Raw genomic sequence first — 18,246 nt, 5'->3', positions numbered from 1 at the left:
CACACAGTATATACATACAAACATATATATATGTATAGAGAGAGGGAGAGATGGGGGGATAAGCTATTTCAGTTTCAAACTACTGATACAATAGTTAGTACTTACTGTATAAAGCACATTTAAAACTAAAGTTTGCCAGGGTGCTATACATGAAAGTATAGGTTGCTCCATAAAAACAACTGTTAATAGAGGAGCATTTGGATGTTGTAGGTTTTAGGTTTATTGACAATAAGAGTGATATAGATGACATCCAACTTTATCCTCTACACAGGTATCAGGTTGTTATGATCATGTGCAACATTCTGACATTTTTTGCACTGAAACAAATGGCAGGCTTCCACACCATACAGTATGACCTTCCAAAACAAATGCTTACACGTCATTTCCGCTACTACTAACAACAGAGGATGACGTTAACGTAAAGGAAAAAAGATCCAGGTAGTACTTCAATTTAATACTGGTGATTTATTCACTGGGTATCATGTAATGGTCATTTTATCTCCAAAACAAATAAATTAATGGACAAACAGGTAGAACTGTCAGATAATTAACGGAGAAAATGGATGTAATGCAGCAAGGCCTTCAAAACCAAAGCACAATCAGAGCTGGTTTAATGCCATCCCAGCTGTTTAGACCCCCCAATATCGAAGTATTGATCAATAAATTGTGAAGCATTTTCTTTGTTGTTTGAAATGTCCAATTAGAGAATGCCTCCTTGGCATTTCTAGACAACTGATGGCTGAACTGCTTTAATGAAGTGTTAAAGTCAGCTGCTGCACGCTTACAGTGAAACAAAAAAATAGATCGAATAGACTGAAATGTCTTAACTAGAGCCTCCCCCCTCCTGTCCTGTATACACACGCACAGTGGGACATATAAAGAACACAAACTCACGTTGGGCGCAGCAAGAACCTAATTGGACATAAGTCCTGTCTTCTTTATATATACGCACGTGTGAGTGTGTGTGTGTGTGTGTGTGTGTGTGTGTACGTGTACTCACCTCTCTCCACTGTTTGGTTTCCACACCTTGCGTATAGAGCACACATACTGTGAAAAGGTATCAGATAGAGACAGAAAGTCAGGAAATATTGTGAAAGAAAGAAAAAAGAAAGAAGATTCCAAATGGGAATTCAGTGTGAGGGTTTTAGCTCCAGTACAGTGAACAAACAGCCATGGAACTTTGAGCAAAACAACAATTTCCCAAATCACAGGGCAACAGACAAAAACCACACTGACCCAGAGAGAAGGGGAAAAGATAAAAATGGAGCAGGCCAGGAGCAGTATTTTAAAAGATTGAAGCATCAGAGCAGAGGTGACAAAACAGCACAAACACTCAGACAGTTTCTACAACGTACTCACGTGGATCTGACTTGGAGAAAGTGTCTTTATCCAGCAGATTACTGGAAAATAAAGAAAGAGAAGAGAAAAGATTGTTACTCAAGTTGACAAATTACTTTCAAGGAGATCTAAAGTGTGTTTTTTTTTCATGAAGATGTACTCTCCAGCAAAATTTACTTTCTATCCCTCCATGCCAGTGACAGCCATGGCTGGAGGCAGTATGTTTTCAGGTTGTTTGTTCGTCTGTCCCGCCCATGCTCATGAATGCAATATCTTAGTAAAGGCTTTGAGAGAATTTCTTCAAATTGACACAAATGTCCACTTGGATTCAAGGATGGCCTGATTGGATATTGGTGGTCAAAGGTCATGATCACTGTGACCTCACTTCTGTCCCTTGAATTTGACTGATTGGCGGAGGCACGTGGCTGCAGAGCAGTAATTGTGGTTCTGATTATGCTGTGACTTTTGTGCATAGATATGTAGAGGATGTATCTTAAACAAAATCAAAAGCTACATATGTATTAAAATACCTTCTTCCTTTTCTTCTTTCAAAACCCCACCTACAGGTGCATTTACTCATTCTGGCTGAATGATCGAATACACTGAAAATTGATGGTGGCCAGTCCTTCATTTAAGAAAACAAAACATGTATTTTTCCATGCTGTCTAGAACGACACACGGAGTTTTCTGATCTGACCATATCAGCAGGATGACACAGTCTGTGCTTTTCACAATCACTGATTTGTTATTCCATGTGACAGTGGTATAGTTATTGTCAGGTTTAGGCTTAGGGTTAAATAAGTCCCTTGTTAGTGATAGTGGAGCTTAGTTGTCATGGTAACAGTAATGCACAATTGTGTTGTACTTTTAAAAAAAACATTAGCTGCCGACTAGAAGCAGGAAATGAACAGAAGTCTCCTGTATTAATGCAAATCAAACTGAAATCACATTTTGCCATTCCTTTATGTTATAAAAATATTATTAATGTGTTTAAGTGTACTGGGTGGTTTTGTTATTAAAAGGTTTGGGGGGGAAATTTCCAAATTGCTCTTCTTAGATGGCTGTAGGGGCGCGTCTGTGTTTGAGTGACAGCAGCCAGCAGGCTACCAGATTGCTGGTACTTTTGGGAATGAGAGAGAGTGAACAAACTTGCATTGTAGCTTCAAGTCACAGGTAGACATGGCATTGAAGAGGGAGCACCACACCAGCATCGAACCAGACAAAAGTGACATTGGCAGGTATGTTTACATGCTGGCTACTGTGCTCCATCCAAACAACTAATTAGGAATCCAGACTGTCACTCTTCTTGGGAGGCTTGTCTTACATGAGAACTAAATGAGGTTACCAAACTCCATGTACTAGAGTGATTAGGTGATTAAGGTGTCACTGTTCTGCACTAAAAGCTAACAGGAGAGCCAGCGAGATGTCAGTCAGAGTCTGAACACACTCTCACATTCAGCCAAGGTGTGTGCCATGGGCCTTTAAAGAAAATTTCACCAAAGAAACCATACTTTTGAGATCGGTTTTTGCTTGTTGCACCTGAAATAGTTCTTCAGACAGACTCTGTTAAGCCACACAGCTGTTTTCACTCATTTAGTTTTGGCTGGATCATCTTTCTGGTGACTCTCCACACCAGCAGAGTACCATGAACACACCACCAACAGAGCTATCCTTTACCTAGCTACTGCACATTAGCACTACAACTGTAGGAGCTCAGACAACAGATGCTGACTGGAAAAGACCCCTGACAGTGTTTACTTTTTTTAAGTGTGTGTGTGTGTGTGTGTGTGTGTGTGTGTGTGTGTGAGATGTATTAAGGCTGGAACATGCTTTTCTGGGCTGCACAGAAGCAAAGATGCCTGGGTGTCAGTGTGACATTCCCATGATGTTTCCTTTGTACAGATTTTGAGTAGGCTATGACAATTATGTTTTTTCTTTTTCATACAAAGTTGGATTGACTTGCTTAACATTGCAACACAATGCACTGCTGAAATTTGGAAGGTGTACACACTGGCTTCTCTGCAACTAACAATCAACGTTAACTTTGTTTCTTGTGTAGACCCATAGCAAGCAAGCAAAATTTATTTATATAGCACCTTTCTAAACCTATGTTACAAGGTGCTTTCCAGTAAAATATCAAAATAATAAAAATAAATAAAACCAGATAAAACACATCTACACAATAAAATAACAGCAAAAATACATAATCAAAACAAATACATCAATCAGTAAAATTGATAAAAGCCAGTGAGTACAAATGTGTTTTGAGAAGTGATCTAAAAACAGTCAGGTTCGGAGCAGATCTAATCTCCTGTGGTAGACCATTCCACAGTATAGGAGCCTGAACTGAAAAAGCTCGGTCTCCCCAATGTTTCCATCTGGACTTCGGTACTTCCAGGAACAACTGGTTAGAAGACCTAAGTGTCCTTTCTGGAGCATAAAAATCTGATCTAAAAGGGTGAATTTCATTTATCTGACGATGCAAATAGCAGACCTGGTCCACAAGAAACAACCACGCATATATTACCAGAAGTGTTTTCAGTGTTCCAGCAAGGCACCCCACTGATTCACTGAAAACTGTTCATGCTGTGCACAGGCTAAAAAAGGTTTTCAGTTTCAGGTTCTTGGCTCACTTGACACATGCATTACTTTCTTTGGTTCTGTGAGGTCAACTGTCATCACACAAGTTTCCCCTGCTTACTTTCATGCACTTTCCTCCTCTCTCTGTTTAATCTTGAGCCTTACAGTTTTTAAATGGATTTTTAAAAAATACAAAGAAATGTTAATCTCTCAACTTCCACACATGATTTGAGTGTCTATGTTACACCATCACGTTTGCTTGACCTTTTCATAACGCCTGCCAGAGGCCTCTATACCTAACACTGTTACCCTACTTACTGTCTTTTTCTCACTCGGTGACTTCAGTGACATGAGAGCCGTCACCTGAGACACCAAAGCCTGCTGCCTCCTCAGATTCACGTTTCTGTTTCTTGTTTATTTTATATGCAGTTTTTGTCATCATAAATCTTCAGCTGTGTTCTTTCATTACCCTCGGCCTATGTGAATCTTCTCCCTGTATTCCTTCCTCTCTACCTTTAAAGCTTTCAAGACCAATTTGAGAAAACAGTTACAGATTATAAAAGGGAAAACATGATATCCTGACATCTTAAGTTCTTCATCCAGTGTCAGAGCACACATAACTCTGATTTAAGCGTCATTCCATCCTAGTGAAAATTGCACTGCCACAATTCCAACAAAAGAAAGAGATTTTTAATTGTTTTTTACAGTTTTCAGTTTGCCATTCTCTCAGTAATATATTGTTTCTAATAACTGGATGCTGTTTAATTCATTCATCCCCCGATCAAAATACATTTTCCCTTACATTTGGACCCTTTACATCCACTAACCCACCCTAACAGCCCTCAGAGTGTACATTAGCACAGTGTGATGCAACAGTTCCTATTTATTTGAAAATGAAAGCTTCATTTTCTCTTTTATTTTATACTGCTAGCTGTGGAGCTCCTGGAGGAGTTTGTTATTTTTATCACTTCATCTAAAAATTATACATGTACTGTATCCCAATTAAGAAAGTGTGGGAGTTTATCTGCTGTTTCATTTGTTCTGTTTTTATATTTAGAGCTGTTAGATCTGGGCGCATCAGACCGCGTTTAATTTCCACAGCATCACAAATCAAAAGACACCAAAACATGCCAGTGACTATAAAGGTTTACATAGAGGGTGTTTACATTTTTCTTGTGCCTATAGATATTTTTGCTGTATTGACAACCACACACCCACTTCCCATACACGATCCTGTACATTTATAACAAAAGAGGAAATAAACAGTTGTCTCCCATTTTTAAAGACCCATGTTTTTTAATATGACATCACTGGAAGTGAGTACTGCTTCTGTCCTACAGTAATTACTACAGCCACTGGAGGGTTGCCTAATTTGAACATGTTCTGATAATAATACACCTTCTGGCCTAGTGGTAGGTGCAGTTTGTCCCTACTTAACCATAGTTATGGCTGGGATAACAACTTGTAAGGACAATTTAATGAAGTGATAATGACTCAAAACACCTATTCATACCTGAGAGCTAAGATTTTTATAGAAGCCATCTTTTATATTCAGTGTTTATACAGTAAATACTGCATAGTCTGTATCTCTGATCTAACCAATTATGATGGCGAGTGTATTCTGTCTGCCATTCTGCAAACAGTGCTGCTTTGTGTAGAACAGTTGTTACAGTCTGTGAGGAAAACTCACTCCTCTCAGTAGTTTAATAGAGACACATACATCATCCTTTTCCTGCTTAAGGGAGTGAGGGTGTTGTATACCAACAGCACTTTGGGCCATGAGCTCCTCTGGGAATGGTACAGTCATTACCCTAGAAAGATGACTGGTGAGGAAGATGGTGTTTTGATGCTTTAAATTCAATAACTTAAACATGATTTTCTGTAGAGTATGATAGATGAGCATTTATGTTACTATGGCCATGTACTTAAAATTCTTTAAAAGTCTTTCCAAGAAGGACGGTGTCCAGGTTTAAGCCCATGGGTAGCACACTAAGGTAACTTGGTGAAGAAGACAGTGATTCTATCTTATTGCAATAGATGTGGGTTTTAAATAGTCTCATATTCTGTAGAAAAGGATCTTTTTATTTCATGCCCCCACCCTTGGCTAGTTCACTTGGTGCATTTCATTGTGTCAGTGACACAAGCTACATATGATGGATGTTGCACGGTTGTCATGGTGTTTACCATCATCCAATAATTTGTTAGGCAAGTACATCTCTGAAATGAAAAGTTTTTAGAAATTCTATTTTAAAAATGAAAGGTTCCTTAACAATCAATGAAAGGAAAGCAAACAACGAAAGCACAACATAATTACAGTTTAAGTACATACTATTGTAATTACAACAGCAGAAAGAAGTGACAAGGCCAACAGAACAGATTCTACTTATTTACTATGAAGGGGTAATTTTCTACAGCTGCTGAATAATTAAAAGTATTTGGTCCCATTAAGTTATTACAAGCTTTTACATTTTGACAAGTGTATTCTAAAACCTGCACTCAAGTTCTCAGACGAAACTAATTTCATGTCAGCTCACTTAATCTGAAGTGAATGATAATTACAGTCTGAAATTTAAATACACATAAATGATAATTATCTTTCAGTGTTGCGGTACATGTCATAGACAAAATAGATGACTGAATAATTGTCAGAGATGATAGCTGGTTTTAAGGTAACTGGTGTAAATTTATCTGACATTCTTCATTGTCTAATGAGTCAGTATGAGAGAAATTATGAACTCGCATCTGTCGATTTTCAACCGGTTTGTGAAAGAGCAGCCATTTTTAAGGCATAAACATGTCTTGTACTGTATGTATCCCATGCTACATTTGATTGAAAGGGGGGGGGGAAAAGAAGACCGTAGTGTTGCAACTGAGAGAAAGAGTAACCTTAGAACGGCCTTTGTGTCAAAGTGGAGAAGGTTTCATACAGTGTCTGAATGAGGATGCATTGACCACCTGGGAAATCAATAGACAGCCTCGTCACAAACACTGTCTTTTATAAGTGCAGCGTAACATTTTTGTTGACACTGTTTCAATAAGTTGTTCTTTTTTTTTTAAACAACACAAACAACAGGCCTCATTAAAAAAAATGAGGCCTGTTGTTTGTGTTGTTTTTGCTTTTATCTTCATTATTCCTTTAAGGTACTCCTGTTATCGGGTGTGGAGAGGACACACACACACACCAATTTGATACTCAACCAGACAAGCTGTGGTACAAAATATACATTCACCTTTATATACTGTATACTGTACAGTACATGCATGGGCATACAGTACATGTGTGTACAAAAACACTCAAACTCAGCAGGTGAACAAAAGCATGACAAAAGGCCTACATTAACTAAAGCTTTGAACACACAGGCAGCAGGGGCTGATGTGTGCTAAGCACTACTGTAGGTCTGTTGGGAAAAAAAGCCTCATCAAAACAATCTGTGTCAAGTGCAACCCCCACAGCATGTGCCTTCCTACACACCAGCCCCAACTCCACATCATCCTGCCCTAAATGTGGAAGTCAACCACATTCAGATTTCACAACAATAAACAGCCTGGTTAAAACTCCAGAGCTTTATTACAGTGGTGCATGAAAGTTCTCAAATGAAACCAAGTCAAACTGATGCTGAGAGTCTTAAATCAGCAGAGAGTTTGAAAATAGTCTTATGAGGACATGTCTGCAGGATTGCATCTTGTAAAATCTCCTGATTCTTTTGCAACAAATCATGGTCCTTTGCTGGAATGTAGCTTGAGAGAATTCATAATTTGAGGTCAGTGTACTGTATATAAGAGACGATGAATGCATACAGTAGATGCTTGGAAAATATTTCACCAGGATTAGATGCTGAACAGGAATAAACTTTTTCACCAGGACATCCTTAACTACTCTGACACAGTATTTAAAAAGACTCACCAAATTTGCATTCGATGTTACATAATCCATTTCAAAGGGACTGGCAATACTAAAGGGGCTTCAAACCAACTTCCTGAAACACAACTTCCCTTATGTAAATGAGGTTATGAAAACATCTGAGATGTAGCGAGACGGAGGTAGCGGGGGAAGAATTTGGGTGTGTTTTTAAATGTAAGAAAAAAAAAATGTGTATTAGAAAAAGTGTGTGTGAGAGAGGGAGCTGGAAAAAGATTGCAGGAGAAAAATGAAGTCCTCAGAGGTTGGAACAGAAATGCACTGAATATGACAGTGTTCCTCTCACACACGGAGAAGAAACGAGCCCCTGTTAGACAGACACAGACATAGCGGACTTTATTTACTGAGATCTGACAGAAACCGCTATAATTAGACAGCTCCTTTCCTCTAACCTGCGGGAGATCCCTGCGTTCTTCATGTCTAACTGCTCTGATTGCGGGCTGGGAAAAGGATGAGAAATATCTAGGGATGAGTGGCCCCTTTTGAAGAAGCCTTTCAAGACATGCAAATTGAGCTGACAAGATCCTTGACTTGGAATAGAGCAGAAGTCAGCAAAAAAAAAAAGGCTGCCACAGGCACATACAGTAAGTCAAACTTTAGGAGTTCATGGATTTTTTACTTGACTGAGGACTCCTTGCTAATACTGCTTCACTGTAAAATGATTCCAGAGGATATATTCATTCACACTGTATTGTGCAGAAGCTATTGTACTTAAGTAGATTTTTCAGGCGTCTGTACTTCTACTTGAGTAACGATTTTGTGTACTTTCCCAACTCTGGTACTGTGACATGACATACATTCGGTCACCATTTCTTGCAGTAAAGCCATGGCAGGTTACAGAAGTCAATAGCCAACCTACTAGGACCATTACACAGATCTGAGTAATGGGCCTCATTCACCAATATCATCCGAATTCTTTTCTTAAATTTATTCTTAAGAAAGGTTCTAAGAAAAGTCTACATCTGATTCATGAACATGTTCTTGACATAGATGGTGTATTTTGCTGGTGCCAGTCTGTGGGTGTGACCGGTCTGTACAGCCTAGGCTCTGTGCTCGACCTCTTGAGTGAACAAAATGCAGCACGACTCAAGACTGGAGGAAATGAGGGTTATATTTAACAAATGTAACCCCTTTCAAATTCATTTAGCTAAAAATAGACAACGAAGAGGCTACAAACCCAACAGCTTGTGAATTTCCCAATGCCTGATGTTTTGAAAGTATTTGACAATTTGTGACAAAAAAAAAAAAAAAAGCAGAAACAGTCTGAGTGTTTTCCTCAAGGACATTTAAGCTATGATGGATTTTAATAAGTAGGCTCTCCTCACAACTCTTGAAGGAAAAAGCATCGCTGCTGAGATAAAATGAAAGGAATGAGCAGATGATAGCGGTGGATGACAGAGGAAGGGAGGAGTTAATGAGGAATGAGGAGGTATGAGCAAGATAAAAAGAGAAGGGAGCTTAGGGAGAGCAGTTGGAAAATAGATGAAAAAGGAAGAAGTGAGCAGATGGGGAATGGAGAATAGTGGCATTGTAGAGGAAGCAATAGAGAAAAATGTGGAGGTGGAAGAAGGAGGGTAATCTGTTTATAAGAGAGGGAGAGGAGCACTGAGCACAGCATCATGGTGTTATTAAAGCTGGATGATGTATCAGAAAATCTTTCACTAGCCCTTTATCATTTTTTCTCGTCTCATCACGCTCTGCTTGTCATTTGCACTTTCTAATTATTTGGCAAACAGTAATATTTAATGTATTATAAATGCGTTTTCCTACATGATGTCCAGTAAACATGTACAGATTGTAATATTTATATTATATGTATACAAATGTTGCTTTATCACCCAATGTTACACCTACAACTCCACCACAAGCAGTAGCGATTCATAAATAAAGCGGTCTTGATAGCCTCAAACGCCTTATCCCAGACTGTAGCGCAGGCATTGCTTTAGAGTCGGATCAATGACAGAACCAAGCAGGATCATTTTCTCCACCAGCTGCTGAATTATTCAGGACAGGATTTCCTCTGGGGAGATTCCTGCTCAGCCTATCACATATACCCGGATAGCTTGCAGTCTGGCATGGATTGTGCCATAGCCCAAGTCATAAATTGCGGTTTATTTATCAATTATAGTTTGTGTCATCTGTTTTTCTGTGACCTGCAAAAAGTGATGTACAGCTTTTCATTTTTAAACTGTCAAGCTTTCACAATTTAGTCTTCTGATGCTGTCACACGGCAGAAATCAGCTTGTATTTTGTAGGTAAAACACTTTTTTTCTGATTGAAGCAGTGGAAAAACATTTCCTGCTTGCTGCCTTTACATTTGTACCATTTTTACACTGGGGGTAAGTGCAGCAAGATGCAAGCAAAATGGAAATGAAAGTGAGCCCATACTGTAACAATAATATCCTGAGAGAAAACGTCTTGAAATGACTTCAAAGTAGGTCAGTGTAAATTGTGATTGTTTCAGTAAAGTGGGACACTGAATGGGGATCTCAGATGGACATCCCTCCTCTGCTTGCCCCTAAGATGAGCTCCTTTAGTTGATGAGCTACTCTGGCTCCCACAAGAGCTGTGGGTCAAGTCATTCACTGGCATATGCAACATGCAGCAGTCTTGAACAATCCACAGTAACCTCTGCAGGCTTATAATGAACCTGGTATAAAGATTACCGTGTTAGGTGTCTTATTTTAGTGTCTTAGCACGCTAACATTTACTAATTCCCCCTAAACACAATCACAGCTGAGGCTGATGTGCATGTCATTAGTTTTGCAGGCATTTGGTGAAATGCTGAGAGGAAAAGTTAAGGGATCACCAGTGTTATTAAGTTTTGTCATGTGGTCAGGGGTGGATTGAGACGATTTTAGATGAGTTGACCCTAATTTTATGGAAAAGTATCCAGTAGTCATTGAAAGTTATTATCTAGCTGTTTAAATCCAAACCTTTCTGTTCCGTCTCTAAATGTTTCCTGTGCTCCTTGTGAAGCCCAGATGTTCTGGTGTGCTCCTGTCCCCTGCAGATTATCTATCTAAAATTAGCACTGCTCTGCAACAAACGCTAAGGATTTATACATATTTCATTTAAAGTTTTATTTTTTAATCCTCAAGCTTGTCTAACTGAGGAAAAGTCAAAGCATCACCAAACACTGCATCAGGGAATCATGAATGTGTGTATCCAATTTGATGGCAATCTATCGAGTACTGTAGTTGTCAGGACATGTCACTCAAAATAAATAAATAAATAAACAGTCAGCTTCATGGTGGTGGTAGGAAAAATGTCAGAGATCGCCAAAGTCAGATGCTTATTTCTCTGGAAACTATGACTAAGTGTGCAAAATGTCATGACAATCATTCCAGTTATTGCTGCAATGTTTCAGTGACTGACTGACTGACTAACTCCATCCCCAGAAGGGCACTGCTGGGTATGAAAAGTGCAGAAAAATCCCAACATAAATTGAAGAGATGCTAAAATATGACAAATAATGCTTCAAAAGTTAATAACCACTTAGTTACTTTGAGAAAGAGAAACACATTTAAAGGCATCTTCAACTAAGAGTGCAATCATTACATTTAATACCTTAAACAGGGGACTAGGTTGTTTTGAGAGCTGACAGAAAAATGTACACAGCTTTATTTACAGTCAGTTTGAATTCTATAACTGTCCTAAACCATCTTAAAATCAATCGCATAGTTATGAATGCAGTTAAGAAAACCAGCTATGCAATGGCACACACATTCTTTCACTCATCCATTATCCATTTCCCCTCAGGACGTCGGTAGCTCCATAATCAAATCCAGTCATCTCACCCACACACTTTTCGCACATCTCCAGCTTTGCTATACCACACGGGGCGATCTTGCCCAATCATCCCACCCTGCACAGAGGGTCTCAAGAGTTAGAGCTGAAACAGCACTGTGAGCTGGAATAGGCTAACAACCTCATCTCCTCTGAGGAGTGAAGTCAGTCATGCATCACCCACCACAAGATAAAAGTGGCATTAGAAACAATAACAGCATTTGTTGTTGTTTTTGTAATTCATTTCTCAGCCTGACTTACTTGTATAATAGATTAGTTATATTATTTTGACGTTTTGGTATGGAGTTTCAGGAAATCAGATTTAAAGGTTGCACAATGTAAAAAAAATAAATAAATTGTTGTCACGTACTAGCATTGCTTCAAATGGCCATGGTGCTTTTAGTTTACAGTGATGCTCAATGTGTTGAACTGAAAATCCTATCAGCATAAAACTACTATATGTGATGCTTCAATTGGATAGATGATGTATTTGTTGGTAAAAAGCTCAGATTTGTTGGAAGTACTGTGATTCCAGCTCATTGGCTCCACCAAATGAGGAGGAAAAATACAGTATAAGTAGATATGCTGCAAGCTGGGACTCATTAGCTGAATCATAGCACATATTGTTTCTAATTATTGTTTCTAATCATAAGCAGCGCAGACTCAAATTCCCCATTCATCTTGTCTAGAAAAAAGGCACAAAAATTGATAAGAGCAAACTTGTAGTTCATAATGAGTTGCAGCACTGGCAGGTAAGATTTTGAGTGCCTCTATATAAAGAGACTTTATCTCGAAAGATTTGCCCCCACATGCATTCTTGTTGCTGCTCCACCACCAAATTGAAGTATCTAGTCACCTGTGTCCAGAGCCTACGGCGCCCCTGAGGGGTCATATAGTAGAAAAATATAATTAGGTAAGAATCCATGCGCGCAGATTAGTAAACTGTGTGCACAGATTACTAAAGCAAGCGCATGGTTTACAAAACTGGAGCCTATTTCCTGCTCTTACTGTAAGTCCATAAGCCGCTGATGGTATATAAAAACCATAAACTCATAACTCATGATCAATACTGTGGCGTGTCAGGGGAGCTGGACTAGGGGCTTCTGTAGGGCTTATGCCCGGGGAGGGGTTGCGTTCACCAGCAAAGCTGTCAGGTCCTCAGTGTTCTGTCATGTCCTTTTCTTGTTGTATGTAGGCTACTTCGTTAATGTGGTTTAGAGGAGCTGCCACACGGTACTGTTGTGAGGGTTTAGTGGGATGGACAGTAATAGGACAGTATTAGGTTTTCTTTATTGCATCCATGCTGGGTAGCACAATAACCAAGAGACAAACCTGCCTTGATCAGCACTTGCCATCAATAATGTACACAGGTCTTGAAAGTCAATAAGTAGACTATTAACACAAAATAACACAGGCACTATATAACACAGGAAATCAGTCCATGAGTCAAAATGCTGCAGTCACACTTGTCGTATTTTATTAGAAGCTTCTTCCGGCCATTAACAGCCAAAACCTGAAGTACATTCACATACAATCTATATGACATAGGCTAACAGGCTACACCCCATCCAGTTTAGTAATCCATGTGCACAGATTCTGACCAAAATGTGTTTTTTTTTAACCACAACTCCTCAGGGGCTCCATAGAAACCAAAACTGGCACGTCATTTAAAAATATAGCTCATTGTATTCAATTAAGATGCTTCACTTGTAGTGGATGTGGTCCTAGTGAGAATGAAAAAGCACAATTCTAATTGCCCAGTGATTTAAAGCTGTGACTCACCTTCTTCAATAGCTCTGAGTGAAAGCTATTAAGCTCTCATTACCCCATCACATACTGTATGCTAAGAACAGATGCTTCTACCGCAGCACAGTGAATACAATCACACAGCTAAATGACTGTTCATTTATCAGAAGACTTTTAGTCATTGTATTTTTGTGATATTTTTAGGATTTTTGGTGAAAAAGATCAAATCTTTGCAAAGCATGTCTTTGAGATGACTTTGGAAACTTACCAGATGCTATAATACTTTTGTAAAATAAATAAATCAATCAAATGCAATTTCACATGTATCACAAATGTTTAGAAAACTAACATGATTCATTGCTCTGCAGCACATCTGTGATTTAGAAGATTTAACGTGTGGTGTTTGCATTCCTTTGTCAGATTGTCTGACCTTACATTTTTGGAACTAGGAATAATAGTGTGTATTCACTCACTGCGCTATCAGTACATCAAAAAGTAGTGTCACAATAACAGCTGTAAAGTTGTGACATACCAACATTTTTTGTATCTCAGTCCGGTGCCCTCCTTTGTTTTCTTGTTCTGGGTGTTTTATGTCACCAACATTTTTTGTATCTCAGTCCGGTGTCGTCCTTTGTTTTCTTGTTCTAGGTGTTTTATGTCCGTTGGCAAACAACAAAATGGTGCGTTACCTCCACCAACTAGATTGGAGTGTGGATCAGGAAGCTAACATATAGTGCCTGTTGAAGGTGTGTGGTTTTGAAATGTTGAATATTAAAAACACCAGGAAGGGGGTGGCTGGGTCCAACAGACACTTGACTTTCACACAGATGACCAAGAGTCAAGTCCCTTGTGTGACATTGTGCTTTTCATTTGAGGGTGTTTTAATTGAACCCAGGGACTTTTCCAAACCCTAACCGTGTTGTTCCTGTGCCTCAATTTAAGAACAAGTGTATAAGGAATGTCAGCCATTGGCTTTTGTTTTCACTGTCAGAAAGATGTTGCCGTACCAGAAAAACATTGCAGTGTGACAATTGTGGAGGTGTTGTTGTGAGGCTAGTACCTTTTGCGCTGTGGACCAACATAGCTATTATACATTCTGATGTGTAACTGGGGTGTCTTAGCTGTGTTTGGTTTGTCACTAGCTCCAGCTGAAAATCCAAATGAATGAAATTGTTAAATCAATGTGAGAGTCAAAAAGCAATCCTTCAGTCCAGTATAACTTTGTTAAAATGCCAGAAGAGATGAGCAAGTAGCTCACCCTGGCTGAGTGTTAACGGGTCCCCCAGTTAGACAGATTATTCAGGTCACCCATTCCCCATATGCAGATCCTACAGGTATAAGCACTCATCAGTCTCTAACCTGAGGAAAGACTGGAAAGCAAAGTTATCTCCTCACCCACCTCACTAAGAACAGTAGATATGCAAATGCACAAATGCCTGGCTTCAATCATGTCAAAAGCAAACAGACTGCATTTTTTTCTGACCATGTGTTCCAACAAACTGATAGTTACGACCAAGATACACTCCAATATTTTTCAGCCTCTGCACTTCAGCACATTCATTTTGGAATGAAATATTAGATAAACCAAAAATGTTCCAATTCTCAGCTTTAATTTGAATGTATTTACATCAGTATGGAAATAAATCTGTGAATGATTTAGTCACATTGTGCCCAACATTTTGGAATTCAAAGTAATTGGACAGATACACATGAGGTCAAACAGGATCATCATACTTAATATCTCTTTGAAAACCTGTTGCAGTCATCAGCAGATGCTTCATACCTTCCCTGGTGATGTCAGCAGTGTGCCAGCTCCACATGCCCAGGCCATAAGAGAACAACAACACATGAGGCAGTATGCTTTGAGTCATTGTTCTTTCTCTTTTTCTCCACATTTTCCACTTTACATTAATTTGATAGGGGCTGATTTTTGTCCAAAGAAAGTTTATCTTTTCTTTTCCTATGTTTTTATAAACTGCGACCAGACCATTCTGCTTTTGAGGGTAACCAAGGATATTTGCATTTTGTGAAGAATTTTCTGAGGTTATAAAGATCACTGAGAAGAAAACACACACACCCTTACTGTACGTCCTGGAGAGCGTTCTTGATTTGCTGCGCGGTCATAAAGAAGCTGTTTTCCATTTTCTAGTTTTGCTGTCTATGCTTCATTTTTTAGAACATGTCTTGATTTGCTGCGCGGTCATAAAGAAACTGTTTTCCATTTTCAAGTTTTGCTGTCTATACTTCATTTTTTAGAACATCCTGTTGAATAGCTGTTGAATGTTGCAAACCATCTTTGATAGTTTTTTTTTTTTAGCCTTGTAATTATCTTCTTCACTTGCATGGTCACCTCCTTCCTCTTCTTATTGTCTGACAACTCCACCTCAGTCTAAATGGCACCCCTCAACTCTCAATCAATTTCAAACCACGTGTAATCGCTTTCATGCAAGAACTAATGCTGAAATGACACACAGCTGTCTAAGGAACATTTAGCAGCCAAGTGTTGAAAGACCTGTATGTCACACACAGATCTCTTTATATTGATGTAAACCCACTCGAATTGGGGAGAAGAGCAATGTAGTATTCATTGTTTTATTTCAAGTTGAATGTGCTGAAGCACAGAGCCTGAAGGGGACGAAATGCATAAGTGCACTCCTGTGGTGTTTGGGTTTCTCTGTGAACACATCCATCATACTAAAGCTGACTGTAACATCACAGATAGCATAGAGCTTGAAGAGAGATGATAAAAATTTGATGCCAGGCTGACATGATAAAAAATAGAAAAGATCCGGCTGACTTTCACAAACAGGGAAACTTCTTTTGGGATGTCAGATACAAAACACTGCAGCCAAATAACTATTGAATTATAGACCATGGTGAAATTGGTGTTTTTTTTAAGAATCAATTACACCAAAATCCTTTGCTTGGGTGGGAAAAAGTAGTTTCAGTGAGTGTGCATGGGTTTCCCAAATTAGTACAAATTATTTTAATAACAAATCCTTCATTTATTACAGTTGCATTTATGCTCCTCAGATAAAACTGAACTTCACTGGCAGTCTAGGTAATCTGAGACTCCACAAGCAAAGGTTACACTTAAAGGCTCTTAACACCAGAGGCCACAGCCCTCTTTCCAAAGCTGAAACTGAAATTCACATTAGACCCCTAACTGGTCACGGATGTTTTAGCTATTTAGGACAGAAAGAGATAAAGAGAGAGTGCATTTAGGTGCTGCTCCATTTCCCCAGTCCTTCACCGATAAATCTGACTTTACCTTCTCAGCAAGAGCCAGCGAGCCTGTCGGCCAGAGAGCACAGATCAAAGCGCTGTTTCAGCCTCTCAGCCATTAATGCAAGCATGACAGTGAACCATCACTGACACTCGTGGAACGCATTCCCCCGCTTTTGGACTTAAGATCACTGATGTTCAGCGGCTGTTGACCACAGCCTCACCAGGTCATGTTTGTATTCAAGGAGATTCTCTCACCCAGGCGTACTGTATATAAGTGTGCAGGATAGAAGAATTTGATGGCTACAGGAATGAGACAGTTCATTCTCAGCAGCAGAGCTGACAGAGCTGATTATAGCCATTGCTGTGTGAAGATGCTGACAGCTGAACAGTGCTGCTGTCAGGGCTGGAGAGGATTATTGGGTGTCAGGTGAGGAGAGAGAGAGAAATCAGCATTTTCTAGTATCATGGTAATGAAAGCAAAAGAAAAAAAAACCCAAACAAATTTTCTTAGGAGTAAAGATGATTTTTTTTGGAATCAATATAAGACAAGCACCTAGAGGAAAATATTGCTTTCAAACTATAAAACCCCTGACATGTGCACATTCAATCTTTTCAGTTTCATTGATTTAGTGAAAGCATTAGACACAGCCTGTCCACTGCTGTACAGAAGGCACTGAAAAATGGAATTTAAAAATGCACAAAAAAGCATTGGACTGTAAAAGATAGTAAATGGTGCTCAGAAATTATGTGCTGTCTGCACTGCAATCATCCAAGGTGTTAGTAAGTAAGAGGAAATAATGGGTTGGTTCTGCAGGTGAGAGAGTGTGTTACGTTCTGCGTTGGCGTCAGAGTGTTGTTTTATATGCAGACAGCTCCAAACAAACATGCCATCAGATGATATCTTTACTGGAGATCAATGCAGTCTTGTAGGCAGAAAAGGCAGAAACATCAACTCTGATGCATATTTAATACGCATTGCTTCTACGCTTCATAAAATCTCTTAATTTGTCTCCCACATGGACCACTTTGCTCCTTTCCAAAACAGCCTTAACACATACACACACTAGTGACCACACAGCTGTCTGCTGGTCTTCTGCTAAACAGATCTACCATCAGATGTGGAATAGAAAGGTTGTGAGCTGCTATTGCCAGATTCTGTGTAATGGCCCCCAAGAGGTCTGTGTAGGAGAGGCTGGAGTCAGAAAGAAAAGCAGACTCATCAGTGTTGCAGGTGTTATAGTGTTGTGGTCCTTGGTGCTAATCCAGTTTAATAACACTGCAGCTTATGCAGAGTGCAGTTAAGAAAAGGAAAAAGATCAATGTGACCTCAACAAGAAAGAATCCATAAATGTTCCTTGTGATTGCACAAAGCTTCAGGCCAAACAGTAGCTCACCCCTCTCTCTCTTTCTGGGTATCTTTGGGGAGGTGATTTGATTTGATTTGATTTGATTTATTCTTTCAAACATGTAAAGACAGTTGATATGACAACACACATAATTTTACACATATCTAACAAATGCTAATCCAATATCAATTTGCTTATACCTAGTACATGCTTGAATGGAGAAGGAAGAAGTCAGACTTATCCAGTCCTACCCCATGACATCATCTTACATCATTGGTTTGCAAGCAGTATCTCTACATA

At 39.2% G+C, this 18,246-nt stretch overlaps 1 protein-coding gene across 1 annotated transcript in view; it reads right to left on the bottom strand.

Moving 5' to 3' along the window:
• Nucleotides 1-18,246, bottom strand: part of cpne5b (copine Vb) — a 114,258-nt gene that overhangs the window by 87,361 nt on the left and 8,651 nt on the right. Inside the window, exons 2-3 of the mRNA XM_020593095.1 lie at nucleotides 1,360-1,400; nucleotides 1,001-1,047 (exon numbers count right to left, since the gene is read on the bottom strand). Of these exons, the coding sequence (XP_020448751.1) occupies nucleotides 1,001-1,047; nucleotides 1,360-1,400 (88 nt within the window). The remainder of the gene's footprint in view (nucleotides 1-1,000; nucleotides 1,048-1,359; nucleotides 1,401-18,246) is intronic.

Source organism: Monopterus albus, unplaced genomic scaffold (assembly GCF_001952655.1).
Source record: "Monopterus albus unplaced genomic scaffold, M_albus_1.0 scaffold18.1, whole genome shotgun sequence".
Lineage (NCBI taxonomy): Eukaryota > Metazoa > Chordata > Actinopteri > Synbranchiformes > Synbranchidae > Monopterus > Monopterus albus.
This window is presented reverse-complemented; position numbering and strand designations above follow the sequence as displayed.